Below are 27815 nucleotides of genomic sequence, written 5' to 3'. Positions count from 1 at the left end.
CACCCTCTCCCAAGACGGGGACTCTGATTGGCTGCCGGCTGCCGGCTCGTCTGCGTCTCTTCCGGAACGAGGCGGTCTGTGGAACACGGCCGACTTCCGGCGCGAGGCGTAGCAAGTGGCGTCGATCCGGCCCCATGGCGGCCCCGCTGCTTCACACGCGGTTGCCGGGCGAGGCGGCTTCCCCCGCGTCTGCGGCTCAGGGACTGCGGGCGTCGCGGGCTGGGTGAGTCTCGGGTCGTTTCTTAGTGCGCGCGTGGGGGATCTGGGTCGGATGTGGGGAAGGGGACGGGGAGGGATGCAGCGCCCAGGACAAAGGTGATGGAGCGTGATGGCTGTGGGAGGCCGATCGCGCCTCGCGAGTGGGGCCTGCGGACGGATGGGGCCTGGGCGAGCAAGCCCGTGCTGCGCGCCATCCTCACCCCTCTCGGCCCCTGTCCCGATGGGGAAGGGCTTCGCGGGCTGCTGGGGATTTTCATCCAAGTGCTGATCCCGATGGCAAGCCGAATCCCAAGGTATTGTTTGAAATTGGTTTCCAGGCCCGTGTCTTGCACAATCCCTGACCACCATAAAGCATCTTGAGGTTTAGGAGTCGTAGAAGGGTGCTTGCCTCTCCCATAGCTGACCTTGTAAAAACACTTGGGGAAGGATCATTCCTAGCTCTCGCCAAGCTTGCTGACTGTGTTAGGCTCTGGGGTACTGCGGCCCACCCAAAGAGACTAAATAATGCACTTGCTTTCCAGGTGGGGAAAGACAGTTAACCTAAATGAGCTAGGTAATTTTCGCCTCAAATGTTGTGAGAGAATACAACAGGGCAGTTGGAGAGGGAAGGGACGGTCGGCTGCTTTATTTGGAGAAGGCTTCAGACTTGGAACTTGCTTTAGAAGCAAGACGAGAATTCCGCAGGCGGAGATCTGTCTTGCTGATAGAGTGGAGCAGCAAGTGGAGCGGGAAGCAGCAGGGAACTTAGTCAACAGGGGATCAGATTCAGGGCAGCATGTTGTAGGGTTCGACGTGCAAGAGTTTGGGTGAAGCAGGAAGATAGTTTTTTTCCCCCCAAGATCGTTAGGTTGCTGCGTGAAAACATGGCTTTGGGGGAATAAGCAGGTCCACGTTGCAGGGAGGCCTTCGCCCTGGGCAGTGTGGTGTCAGTGAAAGCTGGCTGCTAGTGTTTTTGCTGGTCGCTGTTACAAAGGTGATAGCCTGGTGATCTTGGTTCCGCAGGATTTCAGACATGCTCACGTTAGAGAGAGATTTCTTCAGCTCCCCGCCAAGAAAAACTGTGCGATTTGGGGGGACCGTGACGGAAGTCTTGCTGAAGTACAAAAAGGTAAGAGAGAAAACAGACGGTGCTTGGTTTCTGTCGGTCCCTGTGGCCAACAGAATTATTATAACTATTAATGCTCATGACCAGTAGAAGTAATAAGATGTTAGAAAAGCAGTATTGAGGTCCTGGTGCAGTAGTCTAGTGGCTAAAGTCCTCGCCTTGAACGCTCCAGGATCCCATATGTGTGTTTGTTCTAACCCTGGAGGCCCTGCTTCCCATCCAACTCCCTGCTTGTGGCCTGGGAAGGCAGTTGAGGACGGTCCAAAGCCTTGGGACCCTGCACCCATGTGGGAGACCTGGAAGAAGTTCCTGGCTCCTGGTTTCAGATTGGCACAGCTTTGGCTGTTGCAGCCGCTTAGGGAGTGAATCATCGGATGGAAATATTTCTTTCTGTCTCCTGTGTGTATGTCTGACTTTCCAATAAAAATAAATAAATCTCTAAAAAAATAAAGAAAAGTAGTATTGAAATAAAAAATAATAGCATGATGCTGTCCACACAGGATGAGAGTAATTACACCTTGCTGAGGTTTCACTTCTTTGTATGCTTTATTTACGTAGTATCTTAAAAAAAAACTTTAGTAACTACTGCAATAAAAAGGCCTTAGGATGCTTTCTATTTTCTCTCTCTCTTTTAAAACTTATTTATTTTTATTGGAAAGACAGATTGACAAACAGAAGGAGAGACACAGAGAAAGATCTTCTGTCAGCTGGTTCATTCCCTAAGCAGCCCCAGTGGCTGGAGCTGAGCTGATCTGAAGCTAGGAGCCAGGAGCTTCCTCCAGGTCTCCCACACAGGTGCAGGGTCCGCAGGCTTTGGACCGTCCTTGACTGCTTTCCCAAGCCACAAAGAGGGAACTGGAAGGGAAATGGAGCAGCTGGGATACAAACTGGTGCCTAAATGGGATCTTGGTACATGCAAAGTCAGGAGTTTAGCTACTAGGCTATGGCACCTAGCCCAAGAGAAAGAGCTCTTACATTTGCTGATTCACCCACCAAATGTCCGCAGTGGCCATGGTTAGTCCAGTCCAGAGCCTGGCTCTCAATGTAGGTCTGCCACATGGGTCGCGCAGACCGAAGTACTAACTCTAGGTAACTTTCACTTCTTTCCCCAGGCTCATTAGAGAATAGGTTGAAAGTGGGGCAGCTGGGACAACAGTGCCTCTATGTGGGATGCTGGCAGTGCAGGTAGCAGTTTAATCCCCTGCGCCACAGGGCTGGCCCATTTTTTGAAATTTTGCGGTTGAGTTTATGGTTGCAACTGATAGGTGAAAATTTTAATGTATTTTAAAATTGAGGGAGAGTCAGCTCTCATGTCTTGGCTCATTTCCTAAAAGCGTGTAGTGGTCACGACTGGGCTGAAGCGGGGAGTTAGTTCAGTCATGGTTACCACTGAGTGGCAGAAACCATGTTGCTACTGCTGGTGCCGCGGCCTCCCAGGGTCTGCCTTAGCAGGAAATCGACTTTAGGAACGTAGTTAGTGTTGATTGCAGGTATGCCATTGTGGTTGGGGATATTAGCATCTTTTCTCTTTTTTTAAGATTTACTTATTTTTTATTATAAACTCTGATTTACAGAGAGGAGGAGACAAAGATCTTCCATCCAGTGGTTCACTTCCCAAGTGGCCACGATGGCTGGAACTGAGCTGATCCGAAGCCAAGAGCCAGGAGCTTTTTCTAGGTCTCCCATGTGGGTGTAGGATCCCAAGGCTTTGCGCTTTCCTCCACTGCTTTCCCAGGCCACAGAGAAGGAGGTGGAAAGAAAGTAGAACAGCTAGGATATGAACTGGCACAAATATGGGATCCCAGCACATACAGGGCGAGGACTTCAGCCACCAGGCTGTTGGGCAAGGCCCCAGATATTAGCATCTCAACGGTGTCTAAATTGCTAGGCCTGAAACCTGCTCCACAGTGTTCCTTTTGTAATTTCATTCACTGTTGAAGAATATATATTTTTTAAAGGTTTATTTATTTTTATTGCAAAATCAGATATACAGAGAGGAGGAGAGATAGAGAGGAAGATCTTGCGTCTGATGAACCACTGCCCAAGTGAACGCAACGGCCGATGCTGTGCCAATCCGGAGCCAGGAGCCAGCCAGGAATTTCCTCCAGGTCTCCCACATGGGTGCAGGATCCCAAAGCATCAGGCTGTCCTCGACTGCTTTCCCAGGCCACAAGCAGGGAGCTGGATGGGAAGTGGAGCTGCCGGGATTAGAACCGGCGCCCATATGGGATCCTGGCACATTCAAGGCAACGACTTTAGCTGCTAGGCCACACCGCGGGGCCATTGTTGAAGAATACTTAAAAGATCTGCTGATGATATTTAAAAGAAATCCAAGCAAGTATTGTAACTTCATTTTGTCCCCATTCTTGCGCAGGGTGAAACAAATGACTTTGAGTTGTTAAAGAACCAGCTGTCAGATCCAGACATAAAGGTAATTAGGTTTCTTGTTTGATTCTTCGCAACACTGTTGTTATTTTGAACATTGATTTGCACTTTTGGACCTATTCTATCCCCCAAAACTTTCTCCATTCTTCTAAAAAATATATTTATTTATTTTTACTGGAAAGTTAGATTTATGGAGAATAAGAGCGACCCAGAGAAGTATCTTCTGTTCGCTGGTTCATTCAGGCTGAAATGGCTGGAGCTGAGCTGATCCGAAGCCAGGAGCTTCTTTTGGGTATCCCACGCGGGTGCAGGTTGCCAACGCTTTGGTCTGTCTTCAGCTGCTTTCTCAGGCTACAAGGAGGAAGCTGGAAGGGAAATAGAGCAGCCGGGATATGAACCAGCACCAATATGGGATCCTATCATGTGCAAGGCGAGGACTTGAACCATTAGGCTACCGTGCCAGGCCCTATTCTTCTAAATTTAATCGTCAGTCAGGAATGTTTTTACCCTGTCTGGGGACATTTGATGATTGGAAACATTCCTTGCCTGTCAGAATTGGAGAGTGCTGCTGTTGGGTGCGTGGCAGGTGCTGTTAAAGCATGAATGGTCTAGCCCCAAAGCTAAGGTGGCTAAGGTCAGGAAAGCCTGCCACAATCCTTTCTGCTTCTCCTGCTGCCCTCAGGTCTTTCCTCTGTGGTTCACTGACTTTCAGATTGTTTCTGTTTCCTTGTTTCCCAGGAGTAGTAACAGGAATAGTAACAGCTCACCTTCCATCCTTTACTGCCCAGTTTTGGAAAGTGGTCTGCGATGGTGGTAGTCAAAGTTGGCTGTCTGCGATTAAATCCCAGCTCAGTGTCACTGACTGTCATCTCGAACAAGTTTTCTGACCTTGCCTACAAGGTTTTAGGTAGAATTCAGTGAGCTAATATCCAAGAAGCACTTCGGACAACCTCAGACTTTTCATTATCAGCTAATACTTTCTTCCTGGTGACTGTCTACACCCTCCTTTCTTACTCACGTTTAGTTAAAGGCTTCTGTACATATTATTGCTGTAATTATCCTGACAAAGATTACCAGCGATTTCCTGCAGGCTGTAAAGCCTCAGTGCTACTCCTTTGAGGCAGTTGGCATGGCTGGTCAGACACTTCAAACCTTTCTTTCAGTGTCTTGCCCTCTCTGTCTTTTATGCTCACTTCTGACTTGAACTTGGTACTGACTCATTCAGACTGAACCCTTGTAGCCACATTTTTCCAGTGTGATCCCTGTGTGCTGGTAATGTCCCCGTTGGGATCTTTAGCTCAGATTGCTCGTGGGCACTATAGGCTTGTTTCCTAATGTCCTGTTGGGTGTATTACCCACAGGCTGTCAGAGGGCCTCCAAACTTAATGTCGACATCACTGACCCAGTCCTTCTGGAGCCTTCTGTATGTGCTTCATTGTTATTACTGCCCTACTTCTTGTACAATCTGCTGGGAAAAATACATCATTAAATTTTTATTTTTATTAAGATCTATTTTATTTTTATTGGAAAGGCAAATTAAAGAAAAAGATTTATTTTTATTGGAAAGGGAGATGTACAAAGAGAGACAGAAAGATCTGCTGTCTGCTGGTTCATTCTCCAAGAAACCGCACTGGCCAGTGCTGACCCAATCTGAAGCCAGGAGCTTCTCCCAGGTCTCCCAAGTGGGTGCAGGTTCCCAAGGCTTTGGGTGGTCCTAGACTGCTTTCCCAGGTGACAAGCAGGGAGCTGGATGGGATATGAACTGATGCCCATATGGGATCCCTGCATGTTCAAGGCGAGGAATTTAGCCACTAGGCATTGCACTGGGTCCGGTGACATCTTATGTTTTTTTTTTTTTTTTTAAAGATCTATTTTATTTTTATTACAAAGTCAGGTATACTGAGAGGAGGAGAGATAGAGAGGAAGTGGAGCTGCCGGGATTAGAACCAGCAGCCATATGGGATCAAGACGAGGACGTTAGCCACTAGGCCACGCTGCCAAGCCCGACATCTTATGTTTTAATACACAGCTTTGGTTTGATTCCAAGTTTGTGACTGGCATCTTACACGAACATTCTGTTATCTTAGAGGATTTGTGGGTTTGTTTTCTTTCTTCCAATTAAGGATGACCAAATCATCAACTGGCTGTTGGAATTCCGCTCGTCTATTATGTATTTGACCAAAGACTTTGAGCAGCTCATCAACATTCTGCTGGTAAGTTTGCCATTTATTCACCGACTAGAATGCACTGCAGTACTTTGAAATTAGTCTATATTTTGTCATTAAGCTATTGCCATTGTCTTCCCTCCCCCAACTTCAGAAATTGCCTTGGTTGAAAAGAAGCCACACGGTGGTGGAAGAGTATTTGACTTTCCTTGGCAATCTTGTCTCAGCACAGACCGTGTTCCTCAGACCGTGTCTCAGCATGATTGTGTCTCATTGTGTACCTCGTAAGTGACTTGTGTTTGCTTGCTTTGCGTTTTGTTTTCTTTTCTTTTTTTTTTTTTTTTTAAATATCTCTTCAATAGAATGCTAATTTCCACTTACCCATTGGGGATCCTGCCACCGTGGGAAGAGTTCAGGACTCGTGTTGACACCAGTCCTGGGGGACAGTGCCGTGGAGGTGTGTGCACTGATTGGTTGCTGTGATGTTTATGCATTGGCATCGGCCTCAGTGAGGCCTCAGACTCATTTCAGAATTTGTAATTGCTTATGAAGTTGCTCAACTCCCCTGCTGCTACCTCCCATGTTGTAAATGTGATCATGGCACTGTTTAGCCTCTGAGAAGATGAGATTTTGGGGGGCCCAGGGGGTTATAGGTGTGCTTTGTCTAGGTCACTGACTGAAGCGTATCATCTTTTTCTCTCAAAAGCTCGAGTGATCATTAAGGAAGGTGACGTGACTGTTTCAGATTCTGATGATGAAGATGATAGTAAGTATGCAAATGTGTAAAACCAAGAGTGTTTCTTGCGTCACAGATAAAATGTGCTAAATGATAAAATATACTCGCAGCACGGGCTTGCATTGTTGCCTGGTAGAAAAATCTGCTTCTTACAATGCTAGCATCACATCTGGGTGAGTCTGGCTGTTCTACTTACTATTCAGCTCCCTGGTAACGTGCCTGGGAAAGCGGCAGAGGATGGCCCAACTGGTGGGAGACCTGGATGAAGCTCTTAGCTCCTGGTTTCGGCCTGGTGTAGCTCTGAGTGTTGCAGCCGTTTAAGAGTGAGCCAGTGGATGGGGGAGCTCTTTCTTTTTTTTTTTTTTTTTTTTAAGATTTTTATTGTTTTTGGAAAGCCGGATATACAGAGAGGAGGAGAGACAGAGAGGAAGATCTTCCATCCGATGTTTCACTCCCCAAGTGAGCTGCAACGGGCCGGTGCTGCGCTGATCCGAAGCCGGGAACCTGGAACCTCTTCCGGGTCTCCCACGCGGGTGCAGTGTCCCAAAGCTTTGGGCCGTCCTCGACTGCTTTCCCAGGCCATAAGCAGGGAGCTGGATGGGAAGTGGAGCTGCCGGGATTAGAACCGGTGCCCATATGGGATCCCGGGACTTTCAAGGCGAGGACTTTAGCCGCTAGGCCACGCTACAGGGCCCCGGAGAAGCTCTTTCTTAACTCTCGTTCTCTGTCTCTGAAACTCTTGGTTTCAAATAAATAAATTTTAAAAAAGAAAAATACTGTACCCTCAAGTAAGTAGATTGAAATAGTGAAAACCTTAGCTGAGTTTTCATTTTTAAAAAAATCTAAGTTCCTTCTCTGATAAATTATTTCAGTCTTGGCGGACACGTGTTTTTAGTTTCTAGTGTCATTTTTTTCAGTTTTCGCTGTTTTTTGTTTGGTTTTCAGTTTTGATTTACTTATTTGAGAGGCACAGCGATAGAAAGATCTCCCAGTTGCTGTTTCACTCCTGAGAGGCTTGTAACAGTGGTAGAGGACCAGTTTGGCTGGACAGGGCCAAAGCCAAGAGCCAGGCACTGTCCAGGGAGATATGGCAGGGACTGAGACACATTATTCAGTTTTTTCCCTGGAATGTTTTGAAGGAATCGGATTGGAGGCAGAGGAAGCTGATTCCTGAACCGGGATTCTGATATGGGATATGGGTACCACAGCGGCCTAACCCTCGACACCACAATACCCATCGTTATGTGTTCTTCTGATACTCACTCTGAACTCCTCTCTTTATAGGTCTGCCTGCAAATTTTGACACATGTCACAGAGCCTTGCAAATAATAGCAAGATATGTCCCATCGTGAGTACTTTTATTGGTTTGGATCCTTAAGAAAATCTTAAGTCAGTTGGCATAAAACTACAAAATGCTAACAGTCTCAAAATTCATGTCTGAAGTTGTGTTTTTGGTATTGTGTTGATGACATGTCACCATCAGCCAAAAATGGCATTTCAGTTTTCTGATGATTAGCTTTAATTGTTTCAAAAAGATGCATGTGCATTTTCCAAATTTGGTATAGTGGTTGGAATGTTGTTTTTAACTTCAAGAGATAGGATATCCAACTAAAGCTCCGTTAAGCTTTTGTGGTGGGGGAACCCTTTGAAATCAAAGTTGATGGAAGCTTATTTTCTCCTAAGTAGTTTTAGATTTTAACTGGCTATGCATTCATTTTGGTCCAGTTGCTTGAAGTCATGGTTACTGCTGTTTGCTACTGTGTCAGTCCATGGATTGAATGGAAAGGTTATCTTGCAGCCAAGGTTAGTTAGCATGGACTGATTGTAGTTTTTGTTTTATTTTGTTTAGGACTCCGTGGTTTCTCATGCCGATACTGGCAGAAAAATTTCCATTTGTTCGAAAATCAGAGAGAACATTGGTAAGAAATATTTTCTTTTTCTTTTTTTTTTTTTTTTAAGATTTAAAAATTTTTTTTGGAAAGCCTGATATACAGAGAGAAGAGACAGGAAGATCTTCCGTCCGATGATTCACTCCCCAAGTGAGCCGCAACGGGTCGGTGCGCGCCGATCCGAAGCCGGGAACCAGGAACCTCTTCCGGGTCTCCCACGCGGGTGCAGGGTCCCAAAGCTTTGGGCCGTCCTCGACTGCTTTCCCAGGCCACAAGCAGGGAGCTGGATGGGAAGTGGAGCTGCTGGGATTAGAAGCGGCGCCCATATGGGATCCCGGTGCGTTGAAGGCGAGGACTTTAGCCGCTAGGCCACGCCACCGGACCCAAGAAATATTTTCATGAGGAAAATAATGGAAACTTTTTTTTATAATTGTTTTGCATGTTGGTAGGTTGTTTTCTTTGTAGTTGTTTTGTTTTCTACATTTATTTTGTTTTACTCTTTTTTTTTTTTTTTTTTTTTTTTGGTTTACGTGATAGAATGAGAAAAAGAGACAGCTTGCAGCCACTGTCTCACTCTCTTCAATACCCGGGGAGCTGGGAACTTGGTGCAGGTCTCCAGGGTGAATAGCTGAGATTGAACAAGCTCAGCAAGGAGCAGAGCCGGGATTCAAACCCAGGCCCTCCAGCATGGGCTGCAGACATTCCAGCTGATGTCGTAACCCTGTGCCGGATGTCCACCACTGCTTTTAAACTCAGGAGTAAGGAACGGAACACAGTGCCTTTGCTAGCAAGTGACTAATGGGGATTCCTGGTGCCCTTTTCCTATTACTGTGTCCAAGCCGTGATCAGAGTTCATTTCAGAAAGATCTTTATACGTGAGTAAAGGAAAAAACCACATGATTACCTTAGTAGATGAAGGAAGAATTTGTGACTTTAAATCCTCTTCAGGACAAAAGCAGCATGGCAGAGTGGATGTTTATCTCAGAAGCTAAGACCCTGGCTAGGGCCCCTGTGTCTCCTGGTGGAGTCCCAGGGTTTAGGATCTAGGTTCTGTCTTTCACTTGCAGCTAATGCAGATTGTGGGCGGCAGCGCAGGCTCAGCCAGGACAGCCGCACTGCGCTCCTGGCTCCCAGCTTCGGGCTGACCCAGGCGTGGCTGTTGGCTGTTGTTTTAGAAGCAAAGTGGCAGGTGGAAACTCCCCCCACTTCCCTGACTCCATCTCCTTTTCTGTCTCTCTGCCTCCAAAATAATAATATTATAATAACAATACAAAACAGATTTTCTTAAAAATAAGCAATTTCAGTATGGCAGAATAACCTATTTTAACTTACGTGTTTAAACTTTGTGTAGTTGATGATTTGGTTATATAATTGTGAACCACTGAACATGTTTTTATGCTTTGTGCTTTAGGAATGTTATGTTCACAACTTACTAAGGATAAGTGTGTATTTTCCAAACTTGAGGCATGAAATTCTGGAACTTATTATTGAAAAACTACTCAAGTTGGACGTGAGTATTCAGTATTTTCCTCCTCTAGTTTAATGTGTTGAATATATGGTATTTGTTAGGAGTCAGTGTGTGAAACAGCAGCAGTGGCAAAGGAAGCAGAGGCCACAATCCACCATCTTCATTTCTTCACCTCCACCTGCGTTGGTGGCTGGAGGCGCTTCTCCAGCCTGGGGATGAAGACAGCGCGTGGCTGCACAGCCACGGCAGTGTCAGTGCCTGCGCTACAAGTCCAAGAACCTGATAGAGTCCGGAGGGAAGGCATCTCCACAAATGACACTGGGATGAGACTCTGGATGCCCACAGAGGGCCTGGTGTGGTGATGCTGAGGGGTAAATTGTCACCTGCAATGCCAGCCTCCCATATCAGAGTCCTAGTTGCCCCCAGCACTACATGGATGCCCCGGGAAGACAGTGGAAAAATGGCCCCGTATCTGAGATGCCGCCACCCACATTGGAAACTGGGATGGAATTTCAGGTTCCTGACTTACTCCTGGCCCATCCCCAGGTCAGGCCCTTTTGAAGAGTGAATTGATGATTTGAGGGGTGAACCAGCAGATAAAGGATTTTTTTTTTCTGTCTGTAACTCTTTCATTTTCAAATCAATAAATACGAATATTTAAAATTTTAAAATTTAAAAATATTTATTTATTTGAAAGGCAGAGTTAAGGAGACAAATGTTCCATCTGCTGGTTCATTCCCCAAAGTGACGGAAGCCGGAGCTGCTTCCAGGTTTCTCAAAGGAGTGCAGGGACCCAAGGACTCGGGCCCGTATTCCACTGCTTTCCTGGACATGTTAGCAGGGAACTGGATTGGAAGTAGAGCAACCACATGGGGTGCTGGCCCCTCTGGTGGTGGCTTTAGCTGTCATACCACAGCATAGACACTTGAATAAGTAAATGTTTAATAAGAAAGTGTTCTGCATCAACATTCAGGGGGAATTAAAAAGGCAGTAGATTCTAGCAACCTTGTGAAGGAAAGATGAATTGGTTTTCTGTAACTTAGTCGAAAGGCAGATAGGTATATCCTTCATCTGTTGCTAGGACTAGGCCAGGCTAGCGCCAGAAGATATTAGCTCGATCTGTCTCCCATGTGGGTGGCAAGAACTCAAGTACTTAAGTTTCCTCCTGTGACCCCTTGGATATAAGGGCATCAGGTCAAAGCTGGCATTGGAAGTGGATCCAGGACTTGGAACCTAGACATCATCCTACTTTTAGGATCTTCATTAAGGTGTCAAAGACACTATGCACTCATCATTGAGACTGGACTGGTTGGAATTAAGGAAGCAGAAGATATGGCATATGAATTGAATAGAAAGAAACTTGAGTAGAATCTTGTTGTTGGCATTAATATTAGAAATGTCAAGATAAAGAATTGGGAGATCGGAGTTCTGTTTTGGACAGGTTGAGTTGTGGGTCAGGAGTAGGCAGGAAAATTCTCTGCAGGTAGTTAAGGTGCAGGTGGAATGATGTTGGTTAGGGTGAGGATGGTCTGGGTGTAAGTGGGAATCCAGGGAGGACCTTCCAGAGGGAAAGGATTTGACCAGGTGAGAAAAGCAAAAGTCTTTAGATTTGTTGGTTGCAAGGTGATCTTTGCTGTGTTTGTGAAGTGGCAGAGAGCCCAGTGAGGGTGGTTAGAATGGGGGACTTAGTGTAAGAGCGCTTAAAGCAAGGATGTGAGAGGAAAGTCTAGGGCTGAGGAGAAAAGAATCCTTGGGAAAGAGAGGTGTTGGTACTTCGGGTCAGGGCTGGAGAACCTTTTCTGCCCAGGGCCATTTGGAGATTTGCAGCACTATTCATAGGCCATGCAAAATGGTCTTGACAGAGCCAGACCAAATGATTTCACCAGCCTTATGCAGGCTGCAGCTCAGATGTTCCCCACCTCTGCCCAGAGGAAAAGGAAGAATGTTCTGAAGCAGGTCTTGAAAGAACTGAAAATTTTGCTCTGGCTCAGGGTTGGTTTCCCAACTGCCTACATAATCACTCTAGCCCTAGTCTAAAATATTGTGAAGAATATTCTGGAGTGTGTTTACGAAGAATGCCATGCATAGACAGTGACAAAGGCATGATTTCAGTAACATGTTCAAGAAGACATCCAGACTGGGCCTCTCAGTTCATCGTTTTTCTGCTATGTAAGTTAAAGGTACAGTCCTACCGCGTCTGTATATGTGCAATGAGTTAAGATGGAATAAAGTTCCACTTATGCAGGTGGCTGTTAGAGCATGTCATGTTGCAGTTGGTAGTGATTTTGAGTATGTGATAAAGGGGGTTTGGTTTATTATATTTAAATACCTTCATGATGTCACTTGATACGTTTGCATCGTGGTGCTGTAGAAGAGGGTGGTATTGCACACTTGTGTGGAGTGTCTCTCGCTGCTTTCCAGCCCCAGTGTGCCATCTTTGTTGTTTCAGTGTCTTTTCTTTTTTTCCCCTTATTACAATACAGGTGAATGCACCCCGGCAGGATATTGAAGATGCTGAGGAGGCAGGTGCTCAAACTTGTGGTGGGAATGATTCCACAGAACAGTTATTCAATATGGTGAGCGCTTCTGTGAAATGAAAACAGGCATTTGTCATTAATCAGTTCAGGAGGTCTGAAGAGACATTTGGTTGTTTTTCATCTTTTTCAAGGCTTTTGGTTAAATTAAGCCTACTTGAAAATAATTCCTGTAAGGAGTACTACCTGCAGCATTTTTTACTTCCCAATATACTTGCTTTGTTGCCCAGGTGCTGAGTTTGATTTTAGAGACAGTGTTTCACTTTTGTTCTTGAGTTTTTGATGTGTGTTGGTAAAACATGTTTTACAAGGGAGTGACAAACAGAAAAACGCCCCAGTGGTTCCCTGTGTTACTGGTTGTTTCCTGGGAGCAATACTTGCTGACCTGGGTGCTGTCTGAAGTTGTGCCTAGTGGAAGGAGAAGCTGAGGCAGAATGTCAGGTGCTCCAGGGCAGTGAGTGGAGGGGAGGAGCTGCCTGGGGAGCAGCCACAGCCTGATGCCACCAAGAGCTCTGGGTGTGGATTGCTCCACTTACTTTAGGCCCCGCTTGATACTGGGAAGGTAGCCTCAACTGACCACTTCGCAGCTGCTTCACTGCTTCTGAGTGGCACTCCTGGCTCCTTTACTGTGGAGCACAATTCTGTGGGAAGATGGGCAGCTAGGAGGTAGGTAACGGCTTGGCCTGAAATGGGGCTCCCGTACCAGTAGTGCCCACTTGAGTGGGTAGCAGGAGCAGGTGGCTAGGTGGGGTAATCTTTAAGTCTTCTTTTTTTCTTTGATTTAAAGATTTATAGGTTTGTTTGTTTATTTTTACTTGAAAGGCCAATTACAGAGAAGAGAGGCAAATCTTCCATCTGCTGGTTCACTCCCTCAAGTAGTCACAGTGGCCAGAGCTGAGCGTTCTAAAGCCATGAAACTGGAGCTTCTTCCTCATCTCCCACGTGGGTGCAGGGCCTCAAGGATTTCAACAATCCTCTGCTGTCCTCCCAGGTCATAAGCAGGGAGCTGGATCAGAAGTGGAGCAGCCAAGACTAGAATAGGTGTCCATATGGGAAGCCAGCACCATCACATTGGTCCCTTATGTCTTCTCAGTAAGATTTGGAAGGTGATGTTCTGAGTCTGCACTGATTTAGTTGTTTGTTTTACCACTTAAAGCAACAGCTTTGACTGTGCCCACAGAACCTTGGAATGGGCCAAATGAAAGCCAGGAACCAGGAACTCGGGAACCCAGACTGTCATCTGGTGCCTCCTTTGCACACTAGCAGAAAACTGAATTGGAAATGGAGGTCCGGCTTGTGAGATGCAGGCATACCAACAGCAGCTTAACTTCCTGTGCCGTTATGTCTGCCTCCAAATGTGTGTTTGTTAGTTTGTTAATGTTGGAAAGACAGAACTCTCATATTCCCATATGCTGGTTCACTCTTCAAATACCTGTAGTAAAACCAGTATTGGCTCAGGCCAAAGTGAGAGCTGGGAACTCAAGTCTGGATCTTCCATATGGAAGGCAGGGATACAACTAGTTGGACCTCTACCTGCTTCCTCCCTGGGTTGCACATCAGCAGTAAGCCAGAATCTGGAGCAAGCCCAGGATTTCAACTCTAAGAAATATAAGTGTGCCAACCTGGTGGCTTACTGGTGAGGCCAAATGCCAGTGCCTGTGTGTGTACTGTCAGCTTCACACAGGGTTGTGATCGAAGTCCCTGCGTGAGAACGCTTGCCTGGAAGGATTTCTTGTTTCCCTTCCCTTTTTTTGCTTAGTTTTGTCTTTGAGAGGAAAAAAGCATTTTAGGGTTTTCCCATTAAACTACTTTTTAATGACAATTCTTTTTAATCCCCAAAGGATGAAGATGAAGAAACTGAGCAAGAAACCAAGGCCGATCCGCAGCAGCTCCGTCAGATGGCCCATCCTGTAGCTGAGCGCCTGGACATCCTTCTGTCCTTGCTGTTGTCCTACATTAAGGATGTGTGCTCTGTGGATGGTAATGGCCCGTAGTAGTCACAGTAACGAGTGCCTGCTTCATTGCTAGGCATTTTCTGCATCTTATCTCGAGTGCTAATACAACTTTCAAAGTTGTTCTGTTGAACATGGGTCTAAAAAGGTTCAGTGTCTTTTCTGTCACATAATTTCTTTTTTTTTTGAAAGATCTATTTATTTTTATTACAAAGTCAGATATCCAGAGAGGAGAGACAGAGAGGAAGATCTTCCGTCCGATGATTCAATGGCTGGTACTGTGCCAATCCGAAGCCAGGAACCTGGAACCTTTTCTGGGTCTTCCACACAGGTGCAGGGTCCCACAACTTTGGGCCATTCTTGACTTCTTTCCCAGGCCATAAGCAGGGAGCTGGATGGGAAGTGGAGCTGCCGGGATTAGAACCAGCGCCCATATGGGATCCCAGCGCGTGCAAGGCAGAATCCTGGATTAAAAAGCTGGTTTGGGGGGACTGGTGTTGCAGCTAGTTAAGCTGCTGTGTACAATGCCAGCACCTCAGATCAGCTAATGAATTTTGTTTTCATTATAACTTAGTGGATGATGTGTAAATTCTTAATAGCATTTATATTTTATAATTTGGCGGATGAAGCTAGTATCTTGAAAAATGTACATTTGTAAAAGTGAAATACCATTTTTCCTCTGTAGGTAAGATTGATAACAACAAAACGAAGGCTTTATACCGTGATCTGATAACCATCTTTGATAAGCTTCTGTTGCCCACCCATGCCTCCTGCCATGTACAGTTTTTCATGTTCTTCCTCTGCAGCTTCAGATTGGTAAGTGAACGTCTTCACATGAGTTCTGCTTGCTAACAGCAGTTTCTCTGTTGAAACACGGGGTGGAGGGAGGCTGAGTTATTTCTTGTCCCAGAGTTCAGTGGTTTAATATTCTTAATAAAATCACTTTTGCTTTCTTTTTTATTTCTCCTTCCCTCCCCCCCCCTTTTTTTTAGTATTGTTAACATAGTTGAGGAATGCTCACCTGTGTGGGAGGGTATGGAGGAAAGTGGGTGGGACAGTTGTTTCAGTGTTTCTGTTCTTCCTGTGTCTGCAGTGGGGAAAAGGGGTGGTGGGCCACTGCCTGATGTCAAAGTACATTAGTATCCTACAATGTGGGACAGTCATAAAATTACCTTCTCTTTGTTCAACAACTGCTGTTCCTTGTGTCAGCCTGGAGGTTTGAGGATGTCACCCTTCCCTTGATCACTAGGTGGTGCCCTTCCCTTCAGTTCAAGGCTTTCGATGAAAAACTCACATGAGATGCTTTTCATTTATTCTCTTAGGGTTGAGTCCTAATCAGCCCATAACAACTACTTGATAACTTATTTATATTCTCTATCGCTTTCTTTTTTTTTTTTTAAGTTTTATTTATTTTCATTACAAAGTCAGATATACAGAGAGGAGGAGAGACAGAGAGAAAGATCTTCCGTCCAATGATTCACTCCCCAAGTGAGCCGCAACGGCCGGTGCGCGCCAGTCCGAAGCTGGGAACCTGGAACCTCTTCCGGGTCTCCCACACGGGTGCAGGGTCCCAAATCTTTGGGCCATCCTTGACTGCTTTCCCAGGCCATAAGCACTGTCGGCATTCCCTGTCAGAGTACTGGGTACTGGTTTGAGTCCTGGCTGTTCCCCTGCTGATGCAGCTTTCTGCTCATGTACCTGGGAAGGCAGTGGAAGACACTCAAATGCTGGGCTCTTGCTGCCCATGTGAGAGAGCTGGGTGGAGTTCCGGACTTCAGGCCTTGTCCTGGACCAACCCTGGCCATTGTAGCCATTTGGGGAAGTGAATCAGTAGATGGAAGATCGCTGTTCCTTTTCTTCTGCCTTTCAAAGAAGTAAATAAGTCTTAGAAAGGAAATAAAAATTATCAGCAGTATAATTGAGAAGATAGAGCTTTCTTATTAAGGTAAAAATCTTGAGATTCCTATTGCTAGACTGTCATTCTTCTCTTTACTTATTTACTTATTCCTATTGTTGTTAAAGATTTATTTTTATTTGAAAGGCAGATTTACATCAAACAAAGGGCCATCCTGCGTTGCTTTCCTGGACACATTAGCAGGAAGCTGGATTAGAAGTGGAACATTTCAGGACTCAAACCAGCACCCATATTGGATGCTGGTACACAAGCTTAGGCTCTGCCTACTATGCTACAATGCCAGACCCCATTCATTTTTTAAAGATTTATTTATTTATTATTTGAAAGGCCAGTTTTACAGAAAGAAGGAGAGATTGAGAAGGGCTTGCATCTGCTGATTCACTCCCCAAATGGCTGCAACAGCCAGAGCTGAGCTGATCCAGAGCCGGGAATCAAGAGCCTGTTCTGGGTCTCCCATGAGGGTTTAAGGGACCCAAGGGCTTGGGCCATTCTCTGCTTTCCCAGGCACATTAGCAGGGAGCTTTACCAGAAGTGGGGCTGCGAGCACTTAAGCCAGTACCCATGTGAGATGCTGCAGCTGAGGCAGTGGTCTTTCATTACACCACAGTGTCGGCCTCTCGTTTATTATTTATTTATTTGCTTGCTTGCCTACTTGCTTGGAAAAGAAAGAGTGCTCTGTCTGTTCCCAAATGCCTGTACTGACAAAGGCTGGGCCTACATTCCAGCCAGATGAGGCAGGAACTCACTCCCACATGAATTCAGTGCTGGGACCCGAGTATTCGAACCACTGCCATTGCCTTCTGGTGTCCGCCTTACCAGGACCTTGGAGTCCAGCCAGAGGCAGGAATCAGGTATGGAACACAGAATACCTTAGACATTTCCAAAGGTCAAATCAACACTTTTCTTTTCATAGGGATTTGCAGAGGCATTTTTGGAACATCTATGGAAAAAATTGCAGGATCCAAATAATCCTGCCATCATCAGGCAAGCTGCTGGAAATTATATTGGAAGCTTTTTGGCAAGAGCTAAATTTATTCCTCTTATGTAAGTAGCCTAATTTTCTACGTACTTTTTTTTTTTTTTAAAGATTTATTTTATTGTTATTACAAAGTCAGATATACTGAGAGGAGGAGAGACAGAGAGGAAGTGGAGCTGCCGGGATTAAAACCAGCGGCCATATGGGATCAAGGTGAGGACCTTAGCCACTAGGCCACGCTGCCGAGCCCTCTACGTACTTTTTAATATCATGCTTTAGCAAGATTATAGCTTTGTCTCAATTCAGAGAAGCATCAGCCTTATTTTTGGTTTGTCTTTAAAGTGAAAAGATCGGTTACCCGCCTGCCCCGCCCCCCAATCTATCCAAGAGATCTGTGTTTCAGGTAGTGCTTCCTTATTAAGCCTGAGATCTAACGTGAGGCTTTTATCGTCTGTTCGGTTGAGTATACTTGAATGTGAAGATGCTTTTGTCTTCATGGATAACATGCCATCTTATATACCGTGTGATTTCTTTTTGTAGGTGTGTGGTTTTTCTTTTACATTCTGAGTTAGTTGTATCTGGTAAGGCTGAAAAAAAAAAAACCACCTCTTTTTTAGGTAGTGGGAAACCTCCCTTCCTGGGAGCCTGGTGACTACCAGTGGCCCACGAGGACTCCTTTGGGCAAGGTTGTCATTAAACCCCTGCCCAAGAAGTCAAAGTCTGGCATAAACTGGTGGTCATAAGATTTCATCAGAGTCCCACAGGCACTGGTGAGCCATATGGGATCCCGGGGCGTTCTAGGCCACGCCGCTGGGCCCCAACATTATTATTTTCCTAAGAGATTTACTTCATTTTATCTGAAAGGCAGAGTGACAGGAGGAGAGAGGCACAGAGAGAACTGCTGTCTGCCCTTTCACGTCTCAGATGGCCGTGATGGGCGGGGCTGGACCAGGAACTCTGTCCAGGTCTCCCACACGGAATGTCAAGTCCCAAGCACGTGGGCCATCATCTGCTGACTTTCCAGGCACGTTTGCAGGAGCTAGGCAGCTGGGGCTCAGATCAGCGCTCTGATGTGGGACACCTGTGTCATCAGCTGCGGGTTACCGCACTGTGCTGTGACACAGGCCCGTGCCGTGGCGTGGTTTGAAAGGAAAGGCATGTGTGTGTCTGTTTATCACTGTGGTTTTTTTTTTTTTTTTTAAGGAAGTAAATGAAGTTAACTTGACTTTTTCTTTTCTCTAGTACTGTAAAATCATGCCTAGATCTTTTGGTTAACTGGATGCACGTATACCTTAATAACCAGGATGCAGGAACGAAGGCGTTTTGTGATGTTGCTCTCCATGGACCGTTTTATTCAGCCTGCCAAGCTGTCTTCTACATTTTTGTTTTTAGACACAAACAGCTTTTGAGTGGAAACCTGAAGGAAGGTCAGTGATGTGGGATTGATGGACTTGAACTGTGTTTTTCTTGTGTACTTGTCGCCTGTTAGAATAAGAGTTCTTTCCTTGAGATTTTGATGAAAAGTTTGATTCCTGAAAACCACATATGCACTCTGTTATAGATAATTTCAGGCAACCCGTAGGCCCCTAAAATCTCGCTCGGCCTCCTCTAGCTGCTGACGGATTTGAGAACAGCTGCTTCAGAGGGGCTGCAGTGTGATGGCATCTTCAGAAGTGAGGCTGAATGTAGGCCGGGCCGGCACTCAGGCACAGCCTGATGCCCCTTCTCCCCTAAAGGGGGAAAAGTGCTGACCTGGAGGTTGCAAGGGGAGGATTTCGCCAGTTGAGTCATCATGCCGGGCTCCCCTCTCCAGTTCTTATCCTGCTTCCTGCTGATGCATCTGGGGAGGAGCATGGTGGCTGAAGTACTTGTGTTCTTGCCACCCAGTTGGGAGACTCGCATGGAGTTTCTGGCTCCTGGTTTCAGCTTAGCTCAGAGGTTGTGGGCACTTGGAGAATTAATGGTGAGTGGATGGAGGAGGATATTTATCTGGTTGTGTGTCCTCCCACTTGCTGTCCCATCTTTCTCTACCTTTTAGGTAAACAAATGAATCCTTCAGAGAGAATTACAAATACTATGGGCACCTAAACATGATGTTCATCTTCATTAATCATTTCAGATGTACAAGTTAAAGGTGCTGTTCTATTGTCTAGTGTGATTGTTGCCTGAGCTAACAGATGTGTGGATTTCTAATTGTTATGTGATCCCACAGCCTCGGTGTGTGGGATTATTTCCCAGGTCTTCACAGAATAAACTGTTCTGTTCCGTAGCTGCCTTAGTCATTAGTCCATCTAGGAAAACAGACCCATACGACTTATTTACTTAAGGGCCCACCGTGGTAGCCTAGTGGCTAAATCCTCGCCTTGCATCCCCTGGGATCCCATATGGGTGCCGGTTTGTGTCCCAGCTGCCCCACTTCCCATCCAGGTGCCTGCCTGTGGCCTGGGAAAGCAGTCAAGGATGACCCAAGGCCTTGGCACCCTGCACTCACGTGGGAGACTTGAAAGAAACTCCTACCTCCTGGTTTTAGATCAGCTCAGTTCCGGCTGTTGCAGCCACTTGGGGAATAAATCAGTGGAGAAAGATCTTTCTCACTCTCTCTCCTAATCTCTAAATCTGACTTTCCCGTAGAAATAAATAGATCTTTTAAAAAATTATTTACTTGAAAGACAGAATTACAGAGGAAGATTTTCCATCCACTGTTTCACTCTCCAAATGGCTGCTACAGCTGGGCCTGGAGCAGGCCAAAGCCAGGAGCCTTAAATTCTTCCTGGTTTCTCACATGGGTACAGGGACCCAAGCACTTGGGACATCTTCCACTGCTTTCCCAGGTCCAGTAGCAGGGATCTGGATCGGAAAGAGCAGTCAGGATGTGAACCAGGATGTTGGTGCTGCAGGAAGCGGCTTAGCCGGTCAGTGCCTCAGTGTCGACCCTGGACTTTTGTTTCAAGTTCTATTTTTATTAGGCAGATTTACAGAGAGGAGAGACAGATCTTCCATCTGTTGCTTCACTGCAGCTGCCAGAGCTGAGCCCATCTGAATCAGGAGCCAGGAGAGCCTTTCCACGCAGGTGCAGGGTTCCAAGGCTCTGGGCCATCCTCTGCTTTTTTTTTTTTAGGCCACAAGCAGGGAGCTGGGCGGAAGTAGAGCAGCTGGGATACAAAGCAGTGCCCAAATGGGAGGCAGGCACTTGGAGATAGAAGATGAGCTAGTTAAGCCATCTTGCGAGTCTGGACCTATGTTTAAATTTATGTTTCTCCCAGGCATGGTTTTCAAATTTAAGGAAACGGTTATGGCTTATTTAAATTTACAAGGCTGAGGGACATCCAACTCTTTTACATCCCAGATGAGCATGGCAACCAGGGCTAGATCAGGCTGACGATAGGAGTCAGGGGTGGCAGGAACTTGAGTACTTGGGCTGTCGTCTGACTTCCCAGGCACGTTGTTGAGAGACGTGATCGGAAGTAGAGGCGATCGGGCCTGCATGCTCACGTTACGGGCAATGCCTCACCCGCTGGGCTGTATCCCCCACCCTTACATTTGTTTTTTTTTTTTTTTCTCAGTGTGATAATTTGTGCTGTGCTTTTAATGGTATCTTGGATTTTTTTCAGTTAAATTTGTAGATTTTTAGAAATCTTTTTGTTTTTGTATACACAGGTTTGAGGTATCTTCAAAGTCTGAATTTTGAACGCATTGTGATGAGTCAGCTAAATCCTCTGAAGGTCTGCCTGCCGTCAGTGGTTAACTTTTTTGCAGCGCTCACAAAGTAAGTTGTTTTTCATGTACTTTTTTCATGGAGTAACTTAAGAGTAAATATGTCTTCATATTATTAGTACTATAAAATTGCATTAAATTTTTGCAAAATTAATCCACAGAAACCATTAAATAAATAATAACATAGTCTTTGCAGAGAATGTTGTGGTAGAACTATTGCTTTCATACCTAATGAGATTAGAAATTACTAATTCTAAAAGCGAAAAATAAAAATAAACAAAAAAAAAAAGAAAAAGAAGTATTTACTAATTCTGTGGATCCAGCAAAGATCATGTACCAGCTTCCAAGGCACATGGAAATGAGTAAGCAGCTGGCAGGCTGAAAGGTACACCCCGAAGGGGACTCGGTAAAAAGTTATCTGGAGCTGAGACAAAAACTCAGCAACGAGAGTATAGTTTAGAAAGGGACTGTGTGCTCGGGCATTAATGCCTGGCTGTGACTGCGTGCCAGACAGCTGCGAGCACCACCCAGGACACCCTCAGTCCTCGGCTCGCCCACGGCTGCATTGTCACCCAGCCTACAAATGGGGAGGCACAGACACTGTGGCACAGCAGGACTGCAGTCTAGCTGCTGTAAGCACTCGGTTAGATGTTCTGCTTCAAAGAGGGTGAACTGGCGACCTCGGCTCGTCTGGCAGCATCCTCACAGGCTGCCAGTGAAGACATTGGCTGTCTTTGACCCCTCAGTCCCCTTTAGGCAGGCTGTCATTTGGGAACCCTCGTATTTCTCACTAGGCACTGAGTTCAAGGTGCTCTGTCTTGTCTCTCCATAATGGTAGTGAAGGGCTCTGGAGAGGAATAGACAAGTGGGCATGCAGCTGCGGTTATGGGGGGAGAGGCTTCCATGTGGCTGAAACTGGGAAGCTGCCGTCAGACTGGGATAGATGAGATTGTAAAAGCAGCCAGGACATGAACTGCCACCCATATGAGTTCCTGGGGGATGCAAGGAGAGGCTTTAGCCACTAGGCTCTCACACTGGGCCCTAAACTTGTGTTTTAACTGTATTTTTTGTATGAACTTTTGGAAATCCCCTTGTGTTGACAGGTAATGTTTGTTTCAGTATTAAGTGTATTGGTGTAACAGTTCAAGATGATTCTTGTTTCGGCTCTGGTGTTCAGGCACATGTTCCTCATCGCACACCAGGTTTGGGAGGTTGGCAGACTGGTCTCCACGGGACCTTCCTGGGGTTAGACTGCAGCAGAAGGAAGGAGACAGATGAAATAGTGAGCTAGTGCTTGCCCTTGCTGCCCGTCCGTCCAGCGCGTGCGTGTCATGTTCACGTGGCCACCAGCAAATTGGCAGTATGATCGTCGTGCGTGTTTTTTATTCTGGTTCTGCTCACTATGCCTGTTACTTTTTCTGCTGGTTGTCCTTCATTCGGTGAAGTCTCAATTTTCTCTTGAGAGCGAGCCACGTCTGTCCCTCTGCCGCCACAGTTCCCCATTATTAATTCTGGAAGCCGTGGTTTTTTTTTTTTTTTTTAAGATTTATTTTATTTTTATTGGAAAGTCATATAAACAGAGAGGAGGAGAGACAAAGAGGAAGATCTTCTGTCTGTTGATTTACTCCCCAAGTGGCCACAACGGCTAGAGCCTGCGCCAATCTGAAGCCAGGAGCCTCCGGGTCTCTCACACGGGTGCAGAGTCCCAAGGCTTTGGGCCGTCCTCGACTGCTTTCCCAGGCCACAAGCAGGGAGCTGGACGGGAAGAGGGGCTGCTGGGATTAGAACCGGCACCCAAATGGGATCCCGGCACATGCAAAGTGAGGACTTTAGTTGCTAGGCTATCACACCAACCCCAAATTCATGGTTTTAAATGTTTATTATTAATATTATTTTTAAAAATAGCTTACACTAATTTGAAAGGGATAACCATACAGACTTCTGTTTACTGGTGCATGCCTTGCTGCCTGCAGTAGCCAGAGCTAGGCTGGGCCGAAACCATCCAGGTTTCCCAGTGGCTTGAACCATCACCTGCTGCCTTGTGGGAATCTGGATCAGAAGTGACGTAGTGGGGCCCACCACTGACTGCCCACGCGGCTGCCGGCTCTAATCCTGACTGTTCCCACTGCTGATCCAGCCCCCTGCACCTGGGAAAGCACATGGCCCACGTGTTCACGCGCGCATCTGTGGAAAGCCTGAGAGAAGCTCCTGGCATTGGCCTGGTTCAGACCCGCCATTGTGTCACCAGACGAGGCGTGAACCAACAGATGGAAGATCTTTTTATCTCTCTGTAACTCTGGCTTATAAATGAATGGATGAATTTAAAAGAAGGGGGAAAAAAAGTAGGACACAAACCAGGCCTCCAGTATGTGATACAGGCGTCGCAGATGGTGGCTTAATCTGGTGTCACAATGCTTGTCCCTAGAGCTCTTTTTCATTAATCCTAGTTCTTTAGTTAATGGGAAAAATAAAGACATCTATATCATTAGGCATGTTTAAAGAGCTTTACCTGGCAAATGTTTGTATTGATATTTTTTATAATACTTGTTATCTAAGCCACATTTCATATTCTAATGATAAACCACATTTTCTTTTTACTTAAAAAGCTTTTAAGTGCTAGACCTAGGATTCCCTGAGAGCATTACTTCCTTCTTGGCCCCCTAGTCCTGTCCGGCAGCATGTGCTGCGGTTCAGTTCAGTTTTAAGCCTGAGTCATATCCATGCAGAGTGATGGTTGGTTTTGGTGTCCACAGTAAATACCAGCTGGCTTTCTGCTACACCATCATCGAGAGGAACAACCGCCAGATGCTGCCAGTTATCAGGAACACGGCCGGCGGGGACTCGGTGCACACCTGCACCAACCCGCTCGACACCTTCTTCCCCTTTGACCCCTGTGTGCTCAAGAGGTGAGTCCTGGGAGCCCTTGGTGTTCTGGGAAGCTGTTTACAGGGGATGTGTGTTTGCTTCTCCTGAGGCTGGTGACCCCAGCCTTGCTAGCTGTTTGTTTATTAGACATGCATTTCACAGACCGCAGTAGAAACTGCCCTGAGGGCCAGCTGAATGTCCCAGAGTCTGCAGATCGTGCCTGCAGTGGAAGGACCAATGGCCACAAAAGATTTTCTGTGATTAAAGTGGTGGGAACCTAGGGGGTGGGAAGTAAAGGGTCCAGGATAGGGAAGTTCCCTCCTGTTTCAGTTAATAATTTCCCACCAACTTATTCCTTCCTCTTGAGACCACATCCCATTCTGCTGCCTGTAACAAGCAGCAGTCAAGTTATCCATCTGGGGGGGGAGGGTGTTCTGGAAAACTTCCGAACCAGTCTTAATCTCTGTACAAGGAAGCACAGTTTTTAGCCAGCAGCCGCCCAGCCGGAAATGAGTGGCCTCCCAAGCCCTGACTGGTTGGGCATAGAGACCTCATAGTTTCTACACACATTTTCTGGGGGAAAATGCCAGAAGATTACAGATGGCATCTGCTTTTACTGGGACTCAGCTGACAGTTACTGTAAAGTTGAGAGAAGCATGAGGTCTGGTCGTCCCTCTGTGCGTGTGCGAACCTCTTACACAGAACATCTTAGCTGCCTGGTGGTTTTGGTTTTAAAAAAATGAGACTTGTGGAAAAGAAATAAATACATTTTCACTTAGGTTGAACTGTTTAACTTGACTTCGAACTGTTTTCTTGTTGATAGGTCAAAGAAATTCATTGATCCAATATATCAGATATGGGAAGACATAAGTGTTGAAGAGCTCCAGGAATTGAAGAAACCCATTAAAAAGGTGAATTTGTCATTCAGAACACTTTCTAGGACTCTGCCTGTGTTCCAATGTCACAGTCACACATCACACTCAGGTCACATGCTGGAGATGGAGATGCTGCCGACTCACCTTGGGGTGTCTGGCAGGAACACGTGTGCAGCTCCTGACGTCATCTTCCTGTTGGTGCAGACCCCGGGGGCAGCAGTGATGACTCAGTGCCATCGGTCTGCGAGACCTGCGCTGATTTCCTGGGTTCAGACATTTGGGGAGGTCCCCTAGGGTTGCTTGCTGCCCCTCTGCCTTCCAGAAACAAAAGCAAAACAACAAAAAATGCATTTTTCTTGTTTTGCCTTTTTAAATTCCAAGCCCAGGTTCTTACTTATTTTTATTTGAAAGGCAGATTTACAGAGAGAAGGAAGGATAGATACAGGTTCAGACATTTGATCCAGTGTGTGTGCTTGGCTAAGGGTGAAACTAGCATCTCTAGCATTATGACTGAATGCCTCCAAGTCAGAGTCCCACGCAGGTGGAATGATAACTGCAGCCCCAGAGGAGCCTCGGTTGGCTTTGGTTAGTAGGTCCCTGTCGTCCCTGCAGCTCTCATGACGCACAGTACATCCAGGCAGTGTGGAGAACTCTTGTCCTGGGAAAAGGGGTGGGCTGGAAAGGGGAACCTAGCACTGAACCGTTCATAGATCTGCTTCAGGGTTAGTTTATCATGCCCCAGATACCAGATTTTGTCTCTGGGTCCATCCGCTGCCACTGTTAGGCGGGCACTGTGCCCCAAGCCCTTGGCTCTGGAGGGCCTGCCAAGTCCTAGCTATCCTTGTTTTTACTTCCTGCTTCTGTTCCAGCCAGCCCTCCCAGCGACCCCCAGGGTATGTACCCAGCACCAGGGGGTTGCACATCTTGGGCAGGAGGGATGGTGTAGGGAGCTGGACGCTTGCCACCAGAAGGTTGCATCCACCCCTGACCCCTGCCACCTTCCTGCTCCGGGGTTCCACCAAGCATGGTTCCCGCATCTGAGATGGAGGATGCCTCCTCATGAGGGGCTGCATGCAGCATCCCTTTTTTTGGGTGAAAAGCGTGGCTCTTTTTCCCCGCTAGTAGTGATTTTTTTTTTTTTAAAGGAGAGATTGAAAGATCTTCTGTCTGCTGGGCCACTTCCCAGGTGACCACAATGGTTAGAGCTGAACTGATGAGCCAGGAGCTGCTTCTGTATCTCCCACATGGGTGCAGGAGTCAAGGACTTGAGTCATCCTCTGCTGCTTGCCCAGGCCACAGGCAGGGAGCTGGATGGGAAGTGAAGCATCCGGGACACAAACCGGCGCCCATATGGGACCCTGTGGAGGATTAGCCTGTGAGCCTCTGTGGCTCATCTCTCACCCCCCGCCTCATTCTTAAAATTGTAAGGTGATGGAGACTTTTTAAATTTGAGAGACAAAGTCTTATTTATTTAATGTTTGTTTATTTTGATTGGAAATGTTGATTTACAGAGAGGAGAGACAGAAAGATCTTCCATCTGCTGGTTCACTCCCCAAGTGGCTGCAAGGGCCGGAGCTGAGCTAATCTGAAACCAGGAGCCAGGAGCTTCTTCCGGGTCTCCCACATGGGGGTGGGGTCCCAAGGCATGTCACCATCTTTTGCTGCTTTCCCAATCCACAAGCAGGATGCTGGATGGAAAGTGGAGCAACTAGGACACGAACCAGCCCCTATATGGCATCCCGACACAAGCAAGGCAAAGATTTAGCCACTAGGCTACTGCTTTGGGCCCATGAGAGAGTTCTTATGTGCCTGTTCTCTCTGCAAATGCCTCCAGTGTCCAGTACTAGGGCCATGGGCAGGTATGCAACCCAGGCTGTCCTCACGGATGGCAGGAGCCCAAGTAGCTACTTGATCATCACGGTGCTTTCCTGGGTCTGCATGAGTGGGGCAGTCTGGGTCAGGAGTTGGACACAGGGGCTCAATGTGTGAGGTGCGTGTCTTAGCTCCTAAACATTTACTCCCAGTTCTTGTTTTCTTCATGATTTGTGTCAAACACATTTTACATAGTGACTTTGGGAAGTAAAGATTAATATAATGTAAAAATTAGCTGAACACATTTGGATCTTTCTATTTGATCATCTCCCCAAGCAAACATCTGAAATTAATGGCTTTGCATCGAGACAATTGTGAAAGTTACATCAGCTGTCTTGGCCGTCAGGAGTCGCGTGTCAAAGGCAGCTCTGAAGCCTGGACATGAGTGTCGCAGGACACGGGTGCCACCTCGGGACAGTGTCACTGTGCCTTGTGGGGCATGTTTATTTCCACGTCAGTAATCAGAAAGTTCCTTCTTTTCCCTTTTTGTTTACATTTTGGGGGAGGGGCTGTTGACTCTGGAGCTGTGCCTGTCCTCCAAAGGCTTAGTCTCTGAAATCTAGGTGAGGTGGGAGGAGCCATTCGGTGAGTGGTCTGTAACAAGCTGTTGAGTCTTAGAGGAACTGTGGTTCACCATGTTCACGGAAGTGGCATCTGTCCCTAGGAAAGGGATTCTTGTTCATGCTGGCGTTGCGATCTGTGCTCACCTCTGTTGTCTGTGCAGGAGGTGGTGGAGGATGAAGACGACGACTTTTTAAAGGGCGAAGTGCCCCCCAGTGACGCGGTAATTGGGATCACGCCCAGCTCCTTGGACGCACATTTCCGAAGTCCTTCAAGTAGTGTGGGCTCCCTGCCAGGACTGTACCTGCCTGACCAATCCCCTGTGAGCCCCAGCATCTGTGAGTGAGGCCCAGGCTCCCCCCTCTCGCACCTTTTGGGAGCCAGGCTCAGACTGTTGGACGTGGCACTAACTAGGTAGAAGGAGTGCGGGTCTGCAGGGCCGTGCTCTCAAGTTTAAATCGGCCCGTGTCCGAACCAACATTTTGTTTTGGGTCTTTGCCACCCACCGTGGAGACAAAAGTTGAGAAGACTGAGTATCATGTGCAATATTTTACAGCGGGCTTGACGACAGATGCTGCAGGCTC

At 46.7% G+C, this 27815-nt stretch overlaps 1 protein-coding gene across 1 annotated transcript; it reads left to right on the top strand.

The window, feature by feature from the left end:
* On the top strand, positions 1 to 27815 carry RRN3 (RRN3 homolog, RNA polymerase I transcription factor). The gene is made up of 18 exons (XM_004587095.4): positions 1 to 223; positions 1222 to 1327; positions 3699 to 3755; positions 5833 to 5922; positions 6029 to 6158; positions 6581 to 6640; positions 7895 to 7958; positions 8460 to 8529; positions 9911 to 10009; positions 12451 to 12543; positions 14343 to 14481; positions 15139 to 15269; positions 17282 to 17412; positions 18587 to 18771; positions 21002 to 21110; positions 23812 to 23964; positions 24747 to 24834; positions 27395 to 27815. The coding sequence occupies exons 1-18, from the start codon at positions 135 to 137 to the stop codon at positions 27575 to 27577; spliced, it is 1977 nt and encodes a 658-aa protein (XP_004587152.1). The 5' UTR covers positions 1 to 134; the 3' UTR covers positions 27578 to 27815.

The sequence above is a fragment of the Ochotona princeps genome, chromosome 24 (assembly GCF_030435755.1).
Source record: "Ochotona princeps isolate mOchPri1 chromosome 24, mOchPri1.hap1, whole genome shotgun sequence".
NCBI classification, from domain to species: Eukaryota; Metazoa; Chordata; class Mammalia; order Lagomorpha; family Ochotonidae; genus Ochotona; species Ochotona princeps.
Note: the sequence above shows the minus strand (reverse complement) of the source record. Positions and strands in the feature narration are given on the sequence as shown.

What these genes read in the sequence shown, in the direction of transcription:
- RRN3 (XM_004587095.4), top strand. Translation starts at nt 135, where the DNA reads ATGGCGGCCCCGCTGCTTCACACGCGGTTGCCGGGCGAGGCGGCTTCC. An exon ending in TCTTGCTGAAGTACAAAAAG is followed by an intron (nt 1,328 to 3,698) that starts GTAAGAGAGAAA and finishes ATTCTTGCGCAG; the next exon opens with GGTGAAACAAATGACTTTGA. An exon ending in TGAAGAAACCCATTAAAAAG is followed by an intron (nt 24,835 to 27,394) that starts GTGAATTTGTCA and finishes TTGTCTGTGCAG; the next exon opens with GAGGTGGTGGAGGATGAAGA.